Below are 22,136 nucleotides of genomic sequence, written 5' to 3'. Positions count from 1 at the left end.
CAGCTCTCCAGTGAGAGGGAAGCTGGCTGCTAGATGCCAACATTTGTGTTGTTGGGTCTGGATCTGAACCATCCACCTGGGACAAATCTTTTAATGACAAAAGCAATGAGTCGCTGGAAGAGTTCCTGGACTTCTCAGGAAGACCCTGGGACCTCCACCTTTGAAGGGCTGCTCAAAAAAGTCGGGCAGTAAATACCATGCCATGCTTGAGCTGTGCTAAATGCTAGGGGAATAGACTCCGAATTTAGGAGATCTTTTTCAGCCCTGTAAGCCTGTGTCCCCCCTAAAGATCCTTGTGCCTGCTTGAGCACTTAGAGCCAGACATTAAAGGTAGGTGAGACTTTTAAAAGCACTAATTGTCAGCTTTACTGACTCCCTCTGGAGTCAATAGAGAAACTCATTGATTCCAAGTGAAGCAGAATGCCTTTGAAAAGCAGCCCCTAAGTGCTTTGCTGGACAGAAGCCTCACACCACGAGGACTTGGCCTGTGGCTTTCTGTAAGCAATTTCACTGACCACGGTCAGTCCAAGCATGTTTGTGCAAATAGAAGTACCTGATGGAAAAGTGATCAATTTTATTGAGGGAAAGCTCAGATATTGCCAAAGGACAATACAGCTTGGTGTTTTTCACCTGAGACGTGAAAGAGGAAGCAAAAATAACAACCACTTTCTCCTCTCTAGGCAATTAACCCCAAAAATCTCATGAAAGATATTCATGCTCATCATCTTTTCATTTTTAAGCCTACTGGGGGAAAATATTTCCTCAGCATAAGCCTATGTTATCATTAAAAACTCAGAATGATCTCCAGAGAAACCACAGCATCATGTCCAATATATCTTTTAAAATATATATGCCTAACTGTAAGATGAACTGACTCCTCTGGAATTATCTGCTAATATTAAAATAAACCCACCTCGTCTTGCCAGTGTTTCACTGGCAGCTATGGCAATTTGTAGCTCTCCACATTTGTAGTTTAATACTCAGGGCACAGGTAATCTTGATGATAAAATCAAAGGCCGGATATTCTATTAGCATATCTACATGCAGTTATGTCACCAAATAATTTAGGGACTTGTACATAAAAATGCAGTTATAAAAAAAACTAATCAAATACTCAGTCAGAATGAAAAAAGAGAATGTGAGTTATTATGCATTACTTTAATAAATAACACTTTTTTTTTTTTCTATTAACCAACAAATGGAAGAACTCAGTGTTTAATATCACTGAAGGGTTTTGGTCTATTTGAATCTGGATTATTTGAATCTCAGTACTCAATTTTTTCCCCACCAAGTCATATCTCATCATCTGATGTAAAACAAGCTTCAGCTCTCCCTCTGGTATAGGACAGCAGAAAATTGTTATATTTATAACTCAGAAAAATTGACAGACTCTTCTCTGAAGAGGTTCAAGCCTGAGACAAGATGTAAGGTGAAAGGTGTCCCCTGAAGATGGATGTCCCTCCAAGTTAAGTCTTCAAATTGCTGTCAAAGGAATCTGGGAAACAAACTCTGCCTTTCTCCTGGAGTAGCCACTACCATCTCACAGGATCTGTAAAGCTATGCTCAGCTTTGTTTCCCAAGGAAAATAAAAATCCTTTCTCAATGGAAATCCTGTTAGAGAAAATTAAAAATCTCCACAAATCTCTGCTAATAGACTATTCTTTAAAACTTAAAGACAAAAATTAAGACAGGTACTGGTTTCAAGGTCCTAATGAGTCTGTATTTGGACATACACTTCCAATGAAAAATAGCTTGCTTTCTCAGTGATTTCCCTGATTTTCATTACTGTGGTGTTGGAATTGAGGGACCAAACTCTAGACCCAGATACATATTTTTTTTCTTAACACTTCTATACCTGAATTCCCATTTCTAACTTATACTCCATGTGGTGATGAGTTTTAATACATATGCCTATAAGTTTACTTCATAGAATTTGTTTAGACTGATATATTGTTTTATAAGACAGTGGGTGGAAAAGCTTTCTTAACCTTAAAGGTCTGTGAGTGAGAATCTGAGCAGTTCTCTCAATGTTTTGAATATTATTAACAAGTAATTGCAATTGCCAACATCTGTCCAGGATTATCACAGATAGGATCTACCATGCATGGTTTTTGCTACCTTCTCTACCTTATCATGCAGGTTAGAGATGTTAAACACTGAGGCTGAATGAGACCTGTCCATAGATAATGCTCAGCAAGAAAGTTTTGTTCTATGGCTAGTCCTCAGTGGACCAATATCAGCATAAATGATTTTTTTTTTAATAGTGAGATATTATAAAAGACCTTATTTCAATTCCAGATGTGTAGTAAAACTGATTTTTCTTTTTTTTTTTTTTAAGGGGTTGAAGAAAGGAAAAGTCATATCCTTAAAATGTGAGAAAACATGAGTTGATGAAATGCTGAACCTACTGAAATAAATAATGAAATGTTTTCCAATCTCTTCAACATGCAAAATTTCAGCAGTGTTTCTATCACATGCAAATGGATAAACACCATGACAAATTAGGCTATCTGTGCCTGCAGTCTTGAAACCTCAGCTCACAGCACAGATTTAGATTCCTCTATCGATGTGCTCTTAAACATGAATATGCATTTTGAGGTCATTAACCTTCCATTTCTAAAAATCAATATCTGAAGGTTTTAAAAGATTTTCATTGCCATCTTCATACAGTTCACAAATGAGCACTTCATGGGTGTGATTCACGAGCCACCATTCTCACTGGAGCACTTGTGAGCTCTGTAATTTTGGAGGCATTCTCATTCCTTCTGTCCACAAGAAACCATATTGGAAAAATATATTTAAAAAAAATGTATTCTATTGACAGGTCACATTCCCTACATTCCTCCATTTCCTGATCAGTATCTATGGTTAAGTCTTCTGTAATTACAGTGTTTACTACTGGAAATGGCATGTAGGCTTTAAGTGCAGCCCGAGTGTTTAACCTGATTTTCACCTGAAATGACTGAGATTGTTTTCAGCGCCCGCAGCACTCTGAACGTTCGTAAGGCTGAGACATTGCCCAGGTCCACAAATTCAGTTATGTATCTGTAACAAGGGAAAGTCACACACAGACAATGACAAAACACCAGCCAAAAAAAAAACAACAATCAAAGGGACAAAGAGAGACAGAGAGAGAATCACTTGTAGCTGAGAGCCAAAACGTAAGGATCAGGGCGTCTTACCTGGGATTACTGAAATAGTTTTTAAAGCTCTCAATACCCTGAAAGTCCGAAGAGGTGAAACACTGCCTACATTCACAAATTCTCCTACATACCTGTAGAATTAAGTCACAGTTATTTGGAATTATACAATAGAGTATGAGACTTGTCTGAATGAAGAAAGCATTCATACACAGTGGCAGTGAACGCAGCTGAATGAGAGGTGCATCCACTTTTCAGGCTGTTGTTTGGTGCCTTTTGCCCCAGGTTTTTATTAGTGCACATCATTTCAAATGCTACTTGAACTATTAAACTTTTCTAATAGGCACCAATCCTTTAAAACTACTGGATGAACTCTGTTATTGTGCTGTTCAGCCATAAATACTTTAAAGATTTTACCATCATCTAGTTGAACAAAAAAGAAATTTCTTTACATTATTGGAAATATTAAGAGTTATTTTGCTGCTTCAAATACTCAAGCAATTTTCACATAATAGCTTCTGAAAACTACATATAGGAAACATAACAAAAAAGTGCAAACATTTTGACTGGGTTATTTAGTTTAAGATGCTGTAGTCTGTGGGTAAAGCAAATTTTGGTTCCAAGAGATGCTTCAAATTGTATTTTGTTTTGTATTTCAATTTCATCCCTTTTGGCTGCGGGAAGATAGAGTCTAAATGAATATAACTGCCATCCCTACTACAATCTCTTTATGATTAAAATACCAATCCCAGCTGTTCCCTCTTTTGGTCATCCTGGAGACCCATCACATCTGAGCTAAATGCTCTCAGGAGGGAGCATTCCGGTCATGGAGTGAATTTCATTTTATCAGTGTTGTACAAAATTATCTCCTCCAAGTCAGTATGCAGCAAAACCATAGTCACCACTGTATGTTCAGAACAAAAGAGATCTTGGACCCTTGAATTGCACTTCTAAAATTCTACCAAATTTCATTCAACTGTCCCACTTCTCTGGGGCCTTTGTTTCTAAATGTTACGGAAAAAACTCACCTGGTTATTTTAAAAAGCCTGCTTAAGTGGGCTTTGTCCAAAGGCCCCTGGGGAGGACAAAGCATCCTCTCCATATCTACTAATCCAGATTATAGCCTGGAAGAACAATATTGCTTCTCTTCATAATCTCACAGGGGAGTCTGGTCTGATTTACCTGTTTCCCCTCCAGCTTTAGCCTGTGCTTCTCTCCCAAACTCTTTTTCAGCATGAAAGGTGGAGGAAAAAATAATTTGGGGAGAAGCACTAGGATGAGAATATGGTTTTGCTGACCAGAGATTTGTAAAAACACATTATAAATATGTGAACAAGCATATGAAGCAGATAATACTGCTGCTTATAATAGTAATTTAGGATTTATTTCAGTCATTTTTTCAATCAACATGCTGCTGACGAGTTCTTCTGTACCAGGGAGTGAGAGGAAACTTGAATTCCTATCCTGAATTTTCCCATTTTCCCATTAGCCAGGGAATTGCTTATTGTCTTTAAGATTTTGGCAGGGCACTTTCCAACCCAGAGTAACAGCTGCCTCTCCCTCACCTGTCCTGCAAAGAGGGACTCACTAGTCTGAGAGAGAGGGATATAATATATATAAATATATGTAAACAATGGCAGTTTCATGATTTCCCTTGAACCCATCCCTGACCCCAGAGAGGGTCACAGGCCATGGCTGTGTCCACTGGTGCAGGACAGGAGAAAAGCCCCAGGGACCTGCAGCACTTCTTATTCTCCAGTGTGCTATTTAAAACTACTCTCTGTGGCCCAATCTGTGTTTTCTGCCCAAAAGAGAAGACAAGAAGCTATTTTGCAACAGCTCTAAAGCAAATGATGGTCTTCCCACTGTAACACCCATCAGTGAAATAACTGTGTCTTGTGTTAGCTCAAAACCCTTGGTCCAGCTGAATCTCATGGCCCCTTTTCAGGCTCCTCCATTTTGAATTCCCAGGCCATCCTTGTTTGCAGATACAGAAATACCTCTGGCAGCACACAGGCTACAAGCAAAGACAACACCAGAGTTACCTGTGTGATCCATCTTACTTTAAATTACTTGCAAATTGGATTTGTATGAAGGCTAAATCGTATCAGAATAGATTCCATTATCCAAGTCTCTGAACTATCTGCTGCTTGCATTCTTGGGAAGGAGGTTTCATTGTACATATGAAGATCATATTGCAGCCACTTTTAACCCTTTCACTGCTGCCCATGGGCTCAAGGAAACGTTTTCCATTTCTTTTTTTGTTCCAGAGTTCCATTTATTTTTCCATTCTTAAAGGCTTAGCATAATATGCCTTAAAGTAAGAAACAATAGGAATAGATTCTGGTTCTGAAGAGATATTTTGGTATTAAGAAAATAGTTTGATGTTAAGTAGCTTGATGGTTCACAGTTGCAGGTCCCCCTGTTTTAGGGGTGTTCTAACTAAGATGTGAAATATAATTTGGAAAGAAAATCAAATGGTATCTAAGAAAGAAAGCACAGACTCCCAAGCCTCTCATTAGAAAAGCTTTAAGGATTTTTCATGATCCGTGGGCTGGAGCATTGAGTGGCCATTCAAATCTAGAATTAGAAAAGAAAAAAGAGGAGTAAACCCACAACCTGTGGGCACCAAATCCTGCTTCCTACCAATAGGGAGTGAATGATTCTCCTGTGGGTTACTGTCCACCTCAAAGTCTGTGTGAACCTTCTCATCTTTCCTGCTCCCTATATCCCAAACGACCAGAGATGATGTAGGGACAATTTAAGGTGTATTCAGTCCCCCACTGACTGTTCAGACCTAAATTTCAGTCTGAGGTGCCCCCAGAGGCAGGGGAGATGCCTCAACCTCTGCCCAAGTTGACAGGATGAGGTGGAGCAGATTCATGGTCAAAGCTGGAAGCTGTGGCTCCTCTTGTCCTTTTCTCTGCTCCTTTCTACCTTACTCTACTGCTTACTTTCTACTTTACTATCTTCCTCCTAGAAAAGTGAGAAATGCACAGAAATTCTCCATGTTGTGCTGAATTCTGAGACCTACAAATAAACTCACAAACAGATGGATGATTATACCCTGCTTTTACTACCTGCCTGATGGGCAGGAGACAGGAGAGCAGGTTGGTGACTGTGGTGTTGTCCAGCCACTAAATATTGCAGGAGAACTGTACTTAGCAATGCTTGAGGAAAAGTTTAGCTGTGAAAAATACCTAATGTGTGCTGACCTCCAAAAGATTCTCCCCATCTGCACTGATTTGTTTTTTTAAAGGCTTATCACAGTGGCCAGATGTCAGTTCAGCCAAATCCATAGGAATGCAGTAACAGATACCAGGACCTGGCCTGGGGCTGGCTTAGATCCAAAGTCTACTGAAATAAACGGGAGTGTTCCTGGGGAAGTTCATTTAGGTTTTACACACCTTCATGCTCTTCTGCTAAATGCTGCTAAGAACCACAGAATTATAAAATATCTCAAGCAAGGGGAAGGGACCTATAAGGATCAAGAGTCCAATTCCCTGCTCCTCATAGGACTAGCTAAAACAAAACTATATGACCAAGAGCATCATCCAGAGTCTTCTTGAATGCTGATCTGGGTGCCTGCACCCTAATAGAGCTGTGCTTTCAACTTCTGTGGCCCTCACTGGTGTTTTAGATAACTTTGGTTGAATATTCTTTCCTGATTCTGGTTCCATTCAAACTTCACAGCCCCAAGATTTCAGCTCAGATGTTGGTGCTAACACAGTTGAATCTCACTTAATGCTGTGAATTATGGGGTTTAAAGATGGCAGCAGGAACTAAGCTAAGCCTGGCATTGAATGCAGGTATCATTAAGCAGGAAAAAAAAAAAAAAAAGACACCCAGGGATATCAGATCAGATCAGATCTGATCAGACCCTTCTATGTTTAGGAAGTGGAGCCCTTCAGACATCTCTACCAGCTTTTACTTTAAGATGGCACTCGTTCTTTGCCCAATTTTCTCTTTTGTGTCTATGCAGAAATCTGGATTCTCTCTAAGCTGGAGGTATTGACAGTGTCAGACCTCTGCCTTTGGCCAGAGCTTGGGCTGACCCTGAGTCCCCTGTGAGTGCTGGCTGACTGCTGCTCTACCCCTGTGTATTTATAGCTGTCTGGATGTTGCAAATCCATCACCTTCTTCAAAGCACCAGAACCCCACATGTCCTCAATGAACTCTAACAATCTAGGCAGAAGCATACAGCTGAAGGGGAATATCATGGTGGGGGCCAAATTTCTATTTCCAAGATATATAACAATTTTCAGGGGACTATAAATTAATTCTCTATAGTAAAATAGTAATTACTTTCTGGGTGAAAAGGGTTTGTGAAAAGAGGGACGTGAAAACAGCTCTGATGATATGATGGATAGATAGAGTATAAATAGGGATTTAAATACTTGGGTATTCAGTCACACTTACAACACTTTCTATTCAGGGGTCTGAAGCTTCCCAAAACTACATTAGATAGGCAGATATTATTACAGATATTTTACAAACAGCTCTCTCTGTTACAGAGAGAGTAAATAATTTCTCCAAAATAGTGTAGTGTATTCAGAGAACAGAATTGAGAATTCTTATGACTTCTACCTCTGAAACCACTCAGGACAAAAATACCTCCTTCCTAATACACTTCAGCCTTTTCTCATTTTCAGTAAATTTTGAGTGAAGAAAAAAGAAAATAATAACATCCAGACAATCTTTTAGAAAGTTCTAGTGCATATAACTCTCTTGAAAAATATAAAGGAGTGCTACTTACGCCATAACAATAACACTGAAATCCAGCCAGTTCCAGGGATCCCGAAGGAAGGTGAATTCTGTCATGCAAAATCCTCTCGCCAATATTTTTATCAATGACTCAAAAGTGTAAATGCCAGTGAAAGTGTACCTGGGGGACAGAGTGGCCAAAGAAACAAGAGAATTAGCCAGCAGTAGACAGCTGAAACTGCAGGGGCACAATTCTGGGGTTGCTCGTGTGAGTCACAGCTGCAACACTGGGCTGTGCATGAAGAGCCTTGAGCATGGAGCAAGGAACAGGTAAGGAACAGCAAAATACTCGGGACAGTCTCAGAATGAAGATAATTTTCAGCATGGAGTGTCCCTTCATGCATCCTCACTCATTAAGTCAAGTATGGACATTACACTGCTAAGCTGTGCCATGGGACTTCTGAAACTCTGCCCTCTCCAGTGGAAGAAGAGTGGATTAGGGAATCATGGAATGGTTTGGGTGGGAAAGGAACTTAAAAACATCTCCTTCCTACCCCCTTGCCATGAGCAGGAAACCTTCCACTAGACCAGATTGACCAGAGACCCATCCAACCTGGTCTTGAGCACTCTCAGGGATGGGAAGTCCACAACCTCTCTGGGCAGCATTATGCCACACTCCTTGTTTCTCCACGTGGAAGGGAGGTGGCTTTTCCATTCATACCTCTCATCTCTTCCTGCCCCATTTTGGAGATTTAAAAAATGCCACCACTTGGTTTTATCAGCTAGAAAGTGTAATTGTCCTGCAACTTCCCTTGTGTCTCACTATCCGTGGCAAATCACACCAGCCTTGAGAATTAAACAACAAAATGTCCTCGCTGAAAAAGAAATGAAAAACTCCCACCTGACTACTGTATGTAGTAATTTTGACCTGCCTGATAGTAAAGGAGACACAAAGCTGGGTTTTTTTCCCCTGGTAAATTAAGTTATTACTGACAGCCTCTTGACTGTGATGATCTGAGCTAGAACATAGATCTTACCTTTCATAATAAAGATGACACTTGTAATAAAATTTAGCAAAATCTCCGTGGAGGACAGTAATGCCTCTGATTTATAGCTCTCAGTTCTGAGCTCAGTCAGAGCTCTACCTGCCATCAGAGACAGAGTTCAGGGCATACAACAGCTTTTTTTAATGTTGCTGCCCAAGACACCTAGACCAATGGACTGGGTATTCTAGGCCATATCTTAACAAAATACATAAACGTTTCATGTCTACCACGGGCATTCCCTACCACTTTTCTCCAGATGAAGATGCAGATGATACCAAAGCTTAAAAATACCAAATATTAAATAATATTATTCTTAACAATATCAAAGATTAAAAAAACTCAAACACCTCAAACCCACAGAAACAAAAATCTCATAAGTCATGATATGGAGGGCTATCATTGGAAACACTGGCTTGAATTTCCTGTTCAGTTCCTAAACATCAATTTGTGCCATCACACATAAATGAAATTGTAACAGTTACGATTCCTATTTGGTAGAAGAAAGGTGTGAGCGATTGAAGGTGGCAATATAAGGAAGAACATTATGCATAAAATATGTTTAGCTTTATTCCACTGAACTGTAACTGGGCATACACACAGTGACAAATTTCATGCCCTCCTGCCATCGTGTCACAAAGTAGTGCTACTCACATATGTTACAAAATCTCAGCGTGCTTCATCCTAAAGTGGGGATTAGCAGGACAGTTTGGGTGCAGCAGTGAGCATTCAATGTGTCTCTTTGACCATGTACCTGAGCATTATCTTGAATCCAACTTTTTCACAGCTCCTACTTAGCTTTGCTCTGGTATTTCGAATATAGGTCACCCATGTGACAGTCTCTTTAAGCATGTGCATTTAGCAATACACACAGAAAACACATGCAAAGAACTAAAAAAAATACTTAACAGTACATAAGCTCATTAAAATGATAAACACTTGTATTTATTCAGCATGTCAGATGGGTTTAATTGATTGTATAATCATCATCTAATTCTAAATGGATCGGGCAAAGTCTTCCAGCTACTGAATGGCTTCTTTAACAACAAAAGTCAGGGCTCTTAAAACAATTTTTAGTGGGGGAAAGTTGTATTGATTCCTTTTTTTTTCAAAATGGTGAGGAAAATGCTTTAAAGGAAGATCTAGGACAAATATTTGCACAAGGTTATTCTTCCATTCCCTGTGAGTCTCTGAAACAGCAGAACAAAATGGATTAAATGTATCTTCTCCAAATCCAATATTAATCAATTTGAATTACAGTTCATTGGGTTATTTTACTACTCCAAAGTACTTGACTTTGATTTCATTCTATGCACTTGAGGAGGAAAAGCTGAGAGATATGAGGGGACATGGGAGAAGAGGAAACATGGAAGGATTTACTCCACACTGCATGAGTCCATCTGCATTTCTGCTCTGCATTTCCTGCATGCTCTGCTTGATGCACTGATCAAATCATCCCCATTCTCCTGCTTGCAGAAGACACAATATCAGCATTTTTGGTGTTTCCCTCCAGAATATTTGAATTCCCAGCTATACACCAACTGACCAAATTTTGATGAGATCATCACTTGGATGAGACATCTGTGATTCAGCAGAAAACATCATGGCAATGGTTATGAAAGTTTTCAATAGGAAAAGGACAGCATCAGGGGAAAGGACAGCCACAGACATATTTGAAGGTACCACACTATACAGAAATACATGAAACATCCTGGGATTAGGATGTTATTGTGATGGGATGAAATATTTGGTTCAGTGCTGCCTATAATTAGTAATTTATGGCCTAGAAGAGGTGTCCTGCATGATTTTATGGAACCTAAATAAGGGCATTTTACTGTCTTTTCTCACAGCCCTGAGTAGACCAACCACCAGGCTATGAAGCAGCAGATGGCTGTGTTTATCATATGTCAGTCAAAAATAAAAAGTGTGTTCTGATTGGTTCAATGAGCCAAAATAATTGTTTAATGCACTGTAGGTTGATTAGCTTGTGCATCTGGTATCTGTTTCTAAAAGGAATATTTTTTAAGCAACTTAAAGAAATGAAATGGGTTTTAATTTCACTGAAGCCCCTTAACCTCTTTTAAAATCAATTTTAAAACCCACAACAACAAAAAAGAACCCCCTTCAAGCAGCGTCTTTGCTATTTTTCCTGAAGGCTTGTCAAGTTAAAAAGACAGAATTCTCATAGAGGTGCTCCTAGATAATTTGATGCTCATAAAGTATTCCTGCCAATGATTACAAGGGAACACTTCTCTTGCTGTGAAACTTTTGCTTCCCTTAAGTTTCTGATCGAGGATAGAAGTAAGTCAGTTCAGGAACTATTCTCTGAAATAATTCAGCTATTCTGATGTGTCCAACCATCAAATCTCTTGCATGGGAACTGTGGAAGGCAGACCAGTTTCAAACAGGGTTGTCCTCAATATGTGATTTCATCCAGACAGAGCATAGAAGGTGCCTTTGGCAATAAGCATGAGATTCATGGACTAAAATTTTTAGTTTTCTTACTAAAAGAGTTTTCACAGAGTGAAACAACTACTTGGAAAAACATTTTGTGAGGGCAGATACCACAGTCAGTATTACTGGAAATAAATTAGACAACAGCAAACAAGATGGAAATAAGAACACAAAAAAAGGAAGAGGAAGGATGAGGTGAGGATGGGATAGATGTAAACCAGCAAGGATACTTACTCAACGTATTTATTCCATGAAGGAGTCTCTGATTGTGCCATGAACACACAATTTGTTAAAATAGTGCACATAATAAACATACTGAACAATGTAAATAGGTGAATTAAGGAAAACAACGCATTTGATACAAGACTTCATAAATTTTTATCATTTCACACAAGATGTGACAGCTCAATCACAATTTGCAAGTTGCTTCAAGAGCTATAAGCATTTGTTTGCAAGTGCATAAGGAGACAATTATATAAACAGAAAAATGAGGGAATTTTCCCTGCTGTTTTTTCCCCTTTCCCTACATCTTTTATACAAACTTTATGCAGTAAACAAATGTACTGACTCTGCAGTCTTTTGAAAGCACAATACCCCAAATTTACAGCTGTGTTGGTCAGATGACAATGTGCATAGGTGCACAACTTTGTATGAAAAGAGGGATTAGTCTCATTTAAGTATCCACAGAAAAACCTGTGTCTGCAAATTCCCATTCCATTTTTTATCCTGAAACATTTCTCAGGCAGTCGGGGAAAGTTACAAATCTGGCCTCTCTAATCTCTTTAATGGGCTTGAGGTCTCGCTTTCAGCACAAAGTTTCACCAAAAGCAAATATGAGTTTCAGAGCACTAATTTTAAGGCTTGGTCTGCAAACCTGCTGGGCAAACAGGCAGCCTGGGTCTGCAGAGCTCTCTGCCTCAGCTGAGGGACCTCATTCCCTATTTGGAGGCTGAAACAAACCTCCCAAGTGCATAGTTCACGCAATTTGCTGCTAAGCTGAAACCATAAACATAAAAAGCACCCTAAATCAAATTCCTGATATTGAAAACATAATTCACTGGAGGGCTCTCCTAAAAGCACATGCCGCTTTCTGTAAAAAAATTACAGAATATGATGGGATTCTCCTGCATCAGTAACTGGTCCCGTGCAACTGGGAAAATCTAACTAAAGAATTTAAGTGTGTGCAGAAGATAAGGCAAAGGAAAACAGCCTGCAACCCAGTCAACAGGCAGGTTTATATTATAGGTAACACCGAAATGTAAATTTCTTTTGCCTTTTCTTGGGAAAAAAAAAAATGGTTTGGGTTTTTTTCACCCCTGTAGTTGATTCAGTTTGTGTTATTTTTTGTTTGAGAATAGTGATTGAAGAATTTAGTTTCAAACCTACGTCCTGAAATGTTTGCATGAAATTTATCCTTTGCAGAGCCAAAATCTCTGCTGAATACAGAGTGGAACGTTTTCCAATGGGCCACATAAGCAACCACACGGTTAAATTTGTAGTAACCAACCTGTGGATTCCCCAGGGCCACCACAGAAAGCAGTAATTGAACTCACAGGGACTGCTCATCTCACAAACATCTTCCACTTCTGGGCCAACACCTCCTGCTGAAGGACTGGGAAGGATGTCTGATACCCACTCACATTTGCTCACATCAGCTTCAGATATATTTCTGTAAGTTTTGTCATTCTTGTTAAAATAATTATTAAGTTCCAGCTAGCCTAGAAAACACTGGATTACTTTTTCAACTACAGTGAAATGCTATGGATGAAGCACAAGAAACCAGAGTGGTATCTTCAGACCATGTCAAACAAATAGCATATTTTAATTCCAAGCAAATAAATTCCTCTCTCGGAATTTAGGGTCATTAGTTTGATTTCTATATGCTTTATGATATAAACTTTCTATGTTTCCTTGTGATATAAACTGAAACTAACAGCTTTCCCAGATACTCATTTACAGGCAGGTGTCATCACCTCCTTATTCAAGCACCAGGGAGAACAAACCAGAGAACACAGGTTGAAAACACAAGGGTCAGCTCTGGGACAACAAACGCACTACAAATTCAATCTGGGTTTCATGACCAAGCTAAAAACTACAAAGAACATAAAAGAATGAAACATTTCAGCTGGTTACACACCAAAATTAGTGGTCTGTGTTATTAAATAAGAAAGATAAAACAGAAATCCCTACAGAATGAAAATTAGCATTCCTACCTGAAATCAAATGCAATTGTTTGCATTAGAAAGAGTGATGATGATCTCCTCAGAAAGGACAAAGTAAAGAAGATAAAACTGAGATAAGCTATATTAGCAGCTTCATCCATTCCCTCTCTTAGAACTGCTATTAAATCAAATTTTCCAAAGCCCACAAACTAAATATACTAAGCTACTCATCAGGATCCTTTCTGCAATAAATTAAACCTATTATTTCCAATTTCAGGTTACAGAATAGCCTTTGCACAAACCGATTCTAAAACTTATAAATTTTATCTCCTAGCACAAAGATAACGAGTCAAACGCAGCATACTTATATTCTAGACTTCATTATGATGGATAATTGTTAATTAGCAGACTGAATACTAGGGGCTCTTTAGGTGATCATTGCCAAATTACATATAACACGTGCAAGCAAAGGTTAGTCACAATGAATAGAATGTGTAATTGGTGCTTCACAAGGTCTCATTTTGCCTTATGGAAGGTGTGCAAAATAAGATGGGAGGAAATCTGCAAGCAGAAAATACGGACAAAAATTGGAAATTCTGTAAGAAGATTATTTTTCTTTTTCTGACACATTAGAATCCATAATTCTAGCACCAAGGAAGGTAATTTTTGCAAAACCTCTATCCTGGATCAGCGGTAAAATGAGAAAAACTAGATATAAAACCTAGAAAAACTAGAAATTACAATTGGTATAGATTTTATACAGGCTAGAAAACTGCTTGGAGAAACTAAAGACACCACGGAATCATCCCTGGCTTGCGAGCAAGAAGAACTAAGAGGAGTCTCTTAAACATAAGGCATCAAGGAAATGTTACCAGTGATTTAATCTAATTAATTGGAGATAGTTAATAAAGATATTAATAAGAGCTAATAATGATGCAGAAGACAAAAACTTAATCCCATTGGGGATACAATCCTGCACTCCTCATTCCTCTGGGACAGGAATGGAGCTTCTGGGCAGCCATGTGAGCTCTGGACCCTTCATGAGGTCTCACAGACTCTGAATAAGAGGAGAAATACCTAGAAGGGGTTTAAAGGTGCGTTATTAGTTGTAATAAACATTACTAGGAGGCTGTGGAAGCCTTTTCCCTTGGAAGGGTGTATTTTTTGAAAGACTAGACTTCTCAGGCTTGGCTGGAAGAGCAGTGAACACAGCACCAATCCTGCCAGATATCTCAGAGGAAGAACTCCACATACAGCTACTAAACCAAGAAATGTGACCCCCACAGCTTCTTTATAGGACAGCTTTACTCTGTCCTCTCTATTCTGTTCCACTGTTGGCCTTCATGGTGCACTCAATGGCTGGAAATTGAAATATGGCATCCACTAAAGAAGCTGTTTCAGATATTTACGTGACAGGGCCCCATTTGCTAATGCTCCTTTTAGGCTTTTGCCCTGGGGGAAATAAAGATTGCTTGATTACAGTCACGCAAGACGATAGATGTGGTTCCCAGGTCCATGTCTGTGATATTATCTGCTTGAGTACTTGCGGGTTCGGGCTCTTTTCTGCCTGGGATATCGACTGCCTGCTCAGCCACTTGGCCTTTGTATTTCAGGTTGATACAAAAGGTCTTTATTGACAGAAAACAAATCAGTGCCTAATGCAGGATCTTCGCTGTCTCGCTGGGGCTGGAGCTGTTGTCTCCTGCCTGTGCCTGCCAAAGATTGAGCTGTTGGATCTCTCAACATTATCAACACAAGGTGATAATTTCTGTCTTCCTGGAGCTAGACTTATGTTTGCATTGAGACCTGCCACTCCCAAAATTTTACACTCCTCATCTGTCCATATTTCTTTCCCGACAGCTATTTTAAATGCTCTCCTCCCTGGTCTTTATCCTTGGAAGTAATGTGATAAGGAGTTCTTGCTTATTCATCTTCTGCTCTGCTGCTACCAAGAGCATGTAGCTCCTGTGCTACACATTCCTGTGACCTCTTGGCTTCACCAGCCACTGTAGAAAAAAGTGAGGAGAAGGCAGAATAAGCCTCGAAAGCTGGAGGCAATATTCTCAATTTCTTTCTAAGAAGCTCTGTTTTCAGACTCTTCCCTTAGCCTTACCTGGGCAAATGCATTGACCTTGATTAATTCCAGCAAGGCTGTGCTGAGGTAACTGTGCCTAAAAAACTTGGTTGGGCTCTAGGTATGCAGCAGCATGTGCTGCATTGTGTGCACACATAATCTGATCCACCAGCTAATCTTTCTGTAGAATTCTACACTGTATTCTTAGTAACCATAATAACATCTTGGCTGATAACACATATTCATTTTTGCATAGAATTATTCCAATCAGAAGCTTCACCTGTTTTTCCTTTTGAAAGAATTTCTATAGTATCACCTTTTTTTTTTTTTTTTCTCCTCACTGTATGGAGTGGGAACCTGATTTATTTCCCTATTTTTTTCCCTGAAATTTGATAATTAGTAAATGTTTCTAAGACGCCACCTAATTAGTATTTATTAATTGTCTGTGGTGGACATGAGCACTGCAGATGAGGGATTTCCATCACTGAAACATCACGGAATGATCAGAGCAATGTGTGAAGTCTTTGAATTATCACTGCCTGGTCTCCCATGTGCACCCTAGAGAAAGCAGCCAAGTCATGAAAAAAGGTGTTTTTAGTAATGTTCACACAAAGCTGAACATTTGGGTCAGTTTGGCCTTCCAGAGAGATGTGACTATGTCAGAATATAATGGTTTTGGGTTTGTGTGGAAAAAACAATCCAAAACCAACCACTGCAGTGTGTCTTGCATGACTTCAGAACCAGAGCTACAGGAAATCAGGCATTGCCCTTCCGTTGGAAGGTTCAGCAGGACAGCCTGTGCCTTTTTTCTTTGTTGGATAACATATCCAAATAAACAAACTAGAAATGAATCAACAAAACAATTTTTGAAATATTCTGTTTCAGGAGAAAAAAAAAAGTTCAGATGTGAAGCAGTTCAAAATTAAATCATGTCTGCAGACAATGTCACTGAGTTATACCTCTGAGAGGGATTGCTGAAGTGCTTGGGAGCAAAACTCTCCATCAGTGCAGATTTCCCCTGGTTCCCTCCCTTTCCGAGGTACTACACCCACTTTCCCTTTAGTAAAGATGCTCAGTCCCTTCCCATCTTTTAATCCTGAGAAAACCCACCAGACTCTCCAGTGCAGTTCACATTATCTGATGTCAGCCGTATGACACAGTCGTTTTTACAGCTCACATAACAATATAAAATGAAACAAACCGAAAATCCAAGTGCATTTCTGCTTGTGCAGACAAATTCAGCCAAAAGATTTAAAACAGCTTAATGAAATAAAATGGTTTCTGACTTCCATCCATCTGTGTTTAAAACCCATATAAAATACATGAGGAGGAAAATCAACAGAAAGGATATGAATGTACCAAAATTTTAATTGCTGCTCTTCTGATTGGATGGAAAGGACTAAGTATATACAAGGCAGGAGTGGCACTAAATCGAAAGATTGTCTTCCCTTTGTTCAGTACTATAAATGTCTGGAAAACAAAACAGAAAATGAGAACATTCAGTATTTGCATTTATGCTCAGTTTTCCAGCCCACATCCCACTGGGAAATTTCTGCTAGCCTCCCATACATTTTTACCCCCTCCCAAGACCCCCAAAATCCTTCTCACTTGGTGAAAAATTACCTGGAGACTAAAATGTGGTGGAAGGAATTTTGTGATGCTCTTGTTCCCAGGTGCTGGGGATCTCACTATGGGGTTGTTCTCTACTGTGAGCACTTTATTGCTCTCAATTTTGTCTCACCAAGTAAAAAGTTGTAGGAGGCACAGTTCCACTCCAGGATCTGACCTTGGCACTGAAGCACTCTCATTGTTTTCAGATTAACATGGCCAGAGAAAAACAATTCTCTGAGTTATCTTAAACCCAAAACAAAAGTGAATTGAATGCTGACCCAATTTGCAAAGCTCTGAAGATGCCCCACCACACATAGAGGAGCTAATATTCACTCAGAGACAGAATTGAGACACCCAATATATAAAATCTAAGCAATTCATGCACCTTGAATCTAAAAACTTCATGGCACTAAAATTGCAAATATATATCCTGTTGCTTATGCCCAGGGATAGCAGGCAAATTAAAAGGTAAATTAATTCTGGCCCTTCCAAGTAAGTAATCTATTTGTCTTTATCCATTTAACTTTTATTCTGTAGCTCTAGCACCTACCTCTACACTTGTTTTAATAGAAGTACCATTATGGTCATATTAATTCATTGTTCACAGGAAATAGCATAGCCCGAAATCAGGAACAGCAGTACCTGAAAAAACTGGAAGCTGCCTAAAAATACACAGAGCTTCCAAGCTTTATTTTGTCCTCTGTTTTGTGAAATGCTTGGAAAGGGGAATGAAGTGTAGTAAGCAACCCAGCTCTGCTGTCAACAGCCTTTTGACAGAAGCTGTTTGCACTGCTGTGGCTTTGGTTCAGCCTGCACGTGATCCCTCATCAGGTGATGCTCGCTTTGGGACAAAGTTCACCATTCTGCAAAGTGCCAGCACTGCACGTGCTACTCACACCTCCCTTCAGCTCTGTTTTGGCCATCTCAAATGGAGTTTTGCTCTTCCTCAGCAGGAACAGAACTGCTGCTCTCCAGGAATGGTTGTGAAGGTGCCTCCTCTCTTGTGCAGAGTGCTCGCACAAGGCTCAAGTCACCCAGAAGCCCTTAACATTAAGGGGCTTAAGTGATAAACAACAGACCTGTGAAGCCACAGCTCATGCAGAAGGCAAGATAGGACAGATAAAAACCTCTGGCTTAAATTAACTCAGCTACTGCTCTGCTCATTTCAGATATTGTATATTCATACTCAGGATTATCCAAAAACACACCAGTTTAAATTATGCTTTTTATCCCTCTTTGCCCTCCTGCTTAGATGTTTTCTGGGAGCCCTGCTCATGCCAACATTCTGATCCTTAATCTGGGAAAGAAGCATTTTTACTGGCTGTAGAAAGATAACAAACAGAGCACCCAAACCAGCAGTGAAGTTTTAGCAAAGGCAGAGGAGCAGGACAGAGGGTTGGCGCTCACCTTACGATCATTGTAGAAAGGGTCGATGTCCTCCAAGGGCTCCCCAATGAGCTCTGGAGAAACAGTCCCATAGATATCAGGCAGCTTCTTGCAAGCTTGCAAGTCAAACTGAGGCTGAGGTTTCTCTTCCTCGCCCAGCTGCTCTCTGTATTCCTGCTTGGCATTCCTGGCGAGCTTCTCTGCAATTCGCTTCTCGATGGCAGCCAAGGACTCGGGTGTGAACCGGTGGAAGCTGTTAGTACCCGGTGGTAACAAGAAGTCAGCCATCTTTTCATCCTGCTTTGTCTTTACTGGTCTTTACTCCTAGTAGTGGAAACAGCTGAAATTAAGAAAAAAAAAAGTCATCAAAAGTTAGCGGCGCGAGAAAAGCAAGAACAAAGCCATCAGAATAAAAAAAAAAACAAAAAACAAAAAAACCCCGAACTCAACACCCAAGTAACTTGTTATATATTGTCAGGAAAATCTTCATCTGCTTTTATGTGGTTAATAGAACATCAAGGAAAACAAAAATGACTGAAATTGTGATTCCAATAAGGAATCACACATGATCAAATCTAAACAGGATCTATATATAGACTGTGGAATATTCTTCAGTTCTTCAGTCATTTGGGATCCTAAACCCAAACTAAGGAGTAACTTAGATTCACACAAGCTTAAGTTTCATTGAAAGCGACAGAGGTTCAGATTCCTAACTAATTTTTGAAAAAGCAGCTCTGGGAGTGGATGAACAATGTTCCTAAGATGAGTGCAAGGCAGATTTAAATCAGCCGAAGTCAGGCCACGTGATGCAAAATCTAAAAATGCCCCAGCTGTTCTATTCCAAATTTAAAGAGTGAAGGGTCAAGTTTAGATTTTCAAATCCCATAAAAATTCTTCATAATCTCTGTCTTAGTCCACTGTAATGTAATTTTAATTTTCCTTTGGGATAGGAAACAGTATCCTCAAGATATCTCTCAGGACTTTTGAGCATTTTTTTTCCTCCACACCCTGAAATCTGAAGGATAATAGAAGCCCAAATGTGCCTGGAAAAGCTCTGGGACCTTCATGAGATCACACCAAGCTTCCAAGATGCTGAACAGACAGTGCTGCCAGTTTGTCATATCTGAAAACCAGGCTCCTTTCATCCAAGACCAATTTGAACATCCAGGAGTTGGACTCGATGATCCTTGTGCTTTCCAGCTCAGGATATTCTTTTATTCTTGATTCTAACCCAAACCTGTGAAGTTTGATCATCTTGTCCTGATGGTACTTCAATGTTAACACTTCCAGTCTCTGCCTGAATGAAAACAAGTAAGAATTGCCACATCTCTTCAACTTACATGAATAAAACCAAGCATGAAAAGCACAGTCGAACAAAAAAGCCTTCTTGTATCTGCACTAAAAAACATGGATAGCTGTGAAAATTAATGTAAAACTACTATTTGAAAAAGGATGAAGCTTATCCCTGTTCTAGTAGCCTGCACAAATCCATCCAAGTTCACTGAAGCAGTATTTTGCAATTTAAAGTGACTTTAGAGGCACGTTTTTCCAGTGAGAGAGGCTGTCACTCCACAACAATTAAAACTCATTTCACAGAAGAAACACAGCCTTTGTATTTTTGCCACCACCAGGCCATTAATACTCAATCAGAATAAACAAAATAGTAGATTTTGAGATGGGCTACCCTTTTTCATTCAGCAACGTGTGCAGGATCCATTCTTTGTTCAGCCACAAGCGTTGTTTTCTGCTTTCAGGTGGTATTTGTCTATTTACAATGCACAGTTCCAGATAGTTTGTGTCTATTAGGCTCTGTGATGACAGCATTTTTGTTAGCAAACAAGACTCTAACTGGACTCTGCATGACAAATAGCATATTTATTGACTCAATTTCTCTGAGTAAAGGATGCTTTCAAATAACTACTGTCTCTCCTATTCTGACTTCATTTTAAAATGAATTCATTAAATTGTCATTGATCACAGTCTATCACACAGGAATGAATTACTGAAGCTTGTACATTATGCTCTGAGTTACTGCTAGTTTGAACAAGCAGGGCTAAAATGAGTTATCCTTTCTTGAGTTTGGGGTATTCTGACATTCTTCTTTTGTTAGATTTATTTTCCTTTTTCCTTTCCCCTCTGCCCTTCATGTCATTTGTTTTATCCCCTTCTTCCTGCAAAACAGGAAATTAGAAGCTTTCCCACAAATCGAGTTTCTTATGCCCAACGCTTTGTGACTCAGCACCAGTGCGAGCAAATAGAATTTCACTTTCTATAAATGACATCAATATGGGTGGCCAGAGAATTCTCTGAGATTTTTTTTGTCCTTTCCATTTTTGTTTCTCCAGAATGAAACCTGTCCCAGTGCTGAAAGGGACAACAAAAGCCAGTGGTTGATGAGGACTGCAGGAAGAGCACAGACGAGGTCTCTAAAGCAGAGGGGAGAACGTTGTGGGCTGTTAGTTGAGGTCCAGATGATCATGAGCTCTGTGAAGGCAGTGAGTGGGGAAAGACTTTGCTTTTCCTGATAATATGAGAATGGAGAAACTTCAAAGAAAATCCCAGAGCAGCAGGTTTGAAATAACCACTGGAGCCACTTTCCACACGGCGCAAAGTCATCCTGTGAAACTTGTAGGCTGCAAATCACAAGGACTTACAAAGCCACAAGGCAAAACCAAGGGCAGAAGGTCCAGAAATGGTTTTAAAGACAAAGATTCTGCCTCTGACTGAGAAAATCCCTCAGCTGCACAAACTGGGTGCATGCTAGAAAGGCTACTTATGCCTGTCCTATTTTAACACCCTTCCCAGTCTAAAGAAATCCATTGTCTGCTGTTCTGTGCTTTGTCCTTACAGTCTCAGACTTCCTTAAAAACTTCCAAGAGAAGCCATTCTGGCAACAGAAGTACCCAATTTTTTATTTATTTTTTTAAGAGAAATAAAAGAAGGGTAGGGGATGGTGAGGAAGATAAAACAGCCCAAAAAAACTAATCAGCATCAGAAGTTTTAATTATTTTTTCTAAAGGGAATTATTTTTACTTAAAGCTCTCTCTCATTAGAAAATTGAATCAAATTCAAACTGTTCAAAACCAGATCTTTTCTATTTTATCTACAAATTCCAGAAAGGTAGCTGCCTAGAAAGAACTATAAATCCTACACAAACTTCATTAGAGCTTTTGCTAGTCATCCATTTAATTTCTCTTTTTTTTAAAAAAAAAGTATGTTTCAGCAGCCTTACAATTGAAAATTCATGACATGTTTTGGCTTCATATTGTATATAAGCTAAAGTTCCACATTTATACATATATATATATATATTTAGCACAATTCTTTTTCAATTTCATATGCTTTCAGGAAATGGACAAGATAATTTCATGGCTCCTTTCTATGTCTAATTTATTTTAATCTGTGAATTGCAAACATTTCTACAAATAGCCAGGGTTAGCCCAGATGTTTCTTAAAAGGGTAAGAAAGCACCACAAGTTAAAAAGGGAAATCATCAATGACTGAATCAAAGGGCTGACATGCCATTTTTTAAGAGATAATAGCTGTTGTGACTCACGTGTTT

General features: G+C 39.3%; 1 protein-coding gene across 4 annotated transcripts in view; it reads right to left on the bottom strand.

The window, feature by feature from the left end:
* Positions 1 to 22,136, bottom strand: part of LOC106851629 (sodium channel protein type 5 subunit alpha-like) — a 212,447-nt gene that overhangs the window by 153,410 nt on the left and 36,901 nt on the right. For 3 of the 4 annotated variants that reach the window (XM_088157211.1, XM_088157355.1, XM_088157408.1), the window contains exons 2-6: positions 18,596 to 18,914; positions 16,930 to 17,047; positions 11,576 to 11,666; positions 7,897 to 8,025; positions 2,954 to 3,045 (exon numbers count right to left, since the gene is read on the bottom strand). In XM_088157211.1, the coding sequence (XP_088013337.1) occupies positions 2,954 to 3,045; positions 7,897 to 8,025; positions 11,576 to 11,666; positions 16,930 to 17,047; positions 18,596 to 18,862 (697 nt within the window). In that variant the 5' untranslated portion in view covers positions 18,863 to 18,914. Of the gene's footprint in view, positions 1 to 2,953; positions 3,046 to 3,182; positions 3,275 to 7,896; positions 8,026 to 11,575; positions 11,667 to 16,929; positions 17,048 to 18,595; positions 18,915 to 22,136 lie in introns of all 4 variants that reach the window. The other variant, XM_088157284.1, reaches the window with a different exon arrangement.

This window comes from Sturnus vulgaris, chromosome 1 (genome assembly GCF_052056855.1).
Source record: "Sturnus vulgaris isolate bStuVul1 chromosome 1, bStuVul1.hap1, whole genome shotgun sequence".
Lineage (NCBI taxonomy): Eukaryota > Metazoa > Chordata > Aves > Passeriformes > Sturnidae > Sturnus > Sturnus vulgaris.
Note: the sequence above shows the minus strand (reverse complement) of the source record. Positions and strands in the feature narration are given on the sequence as shown.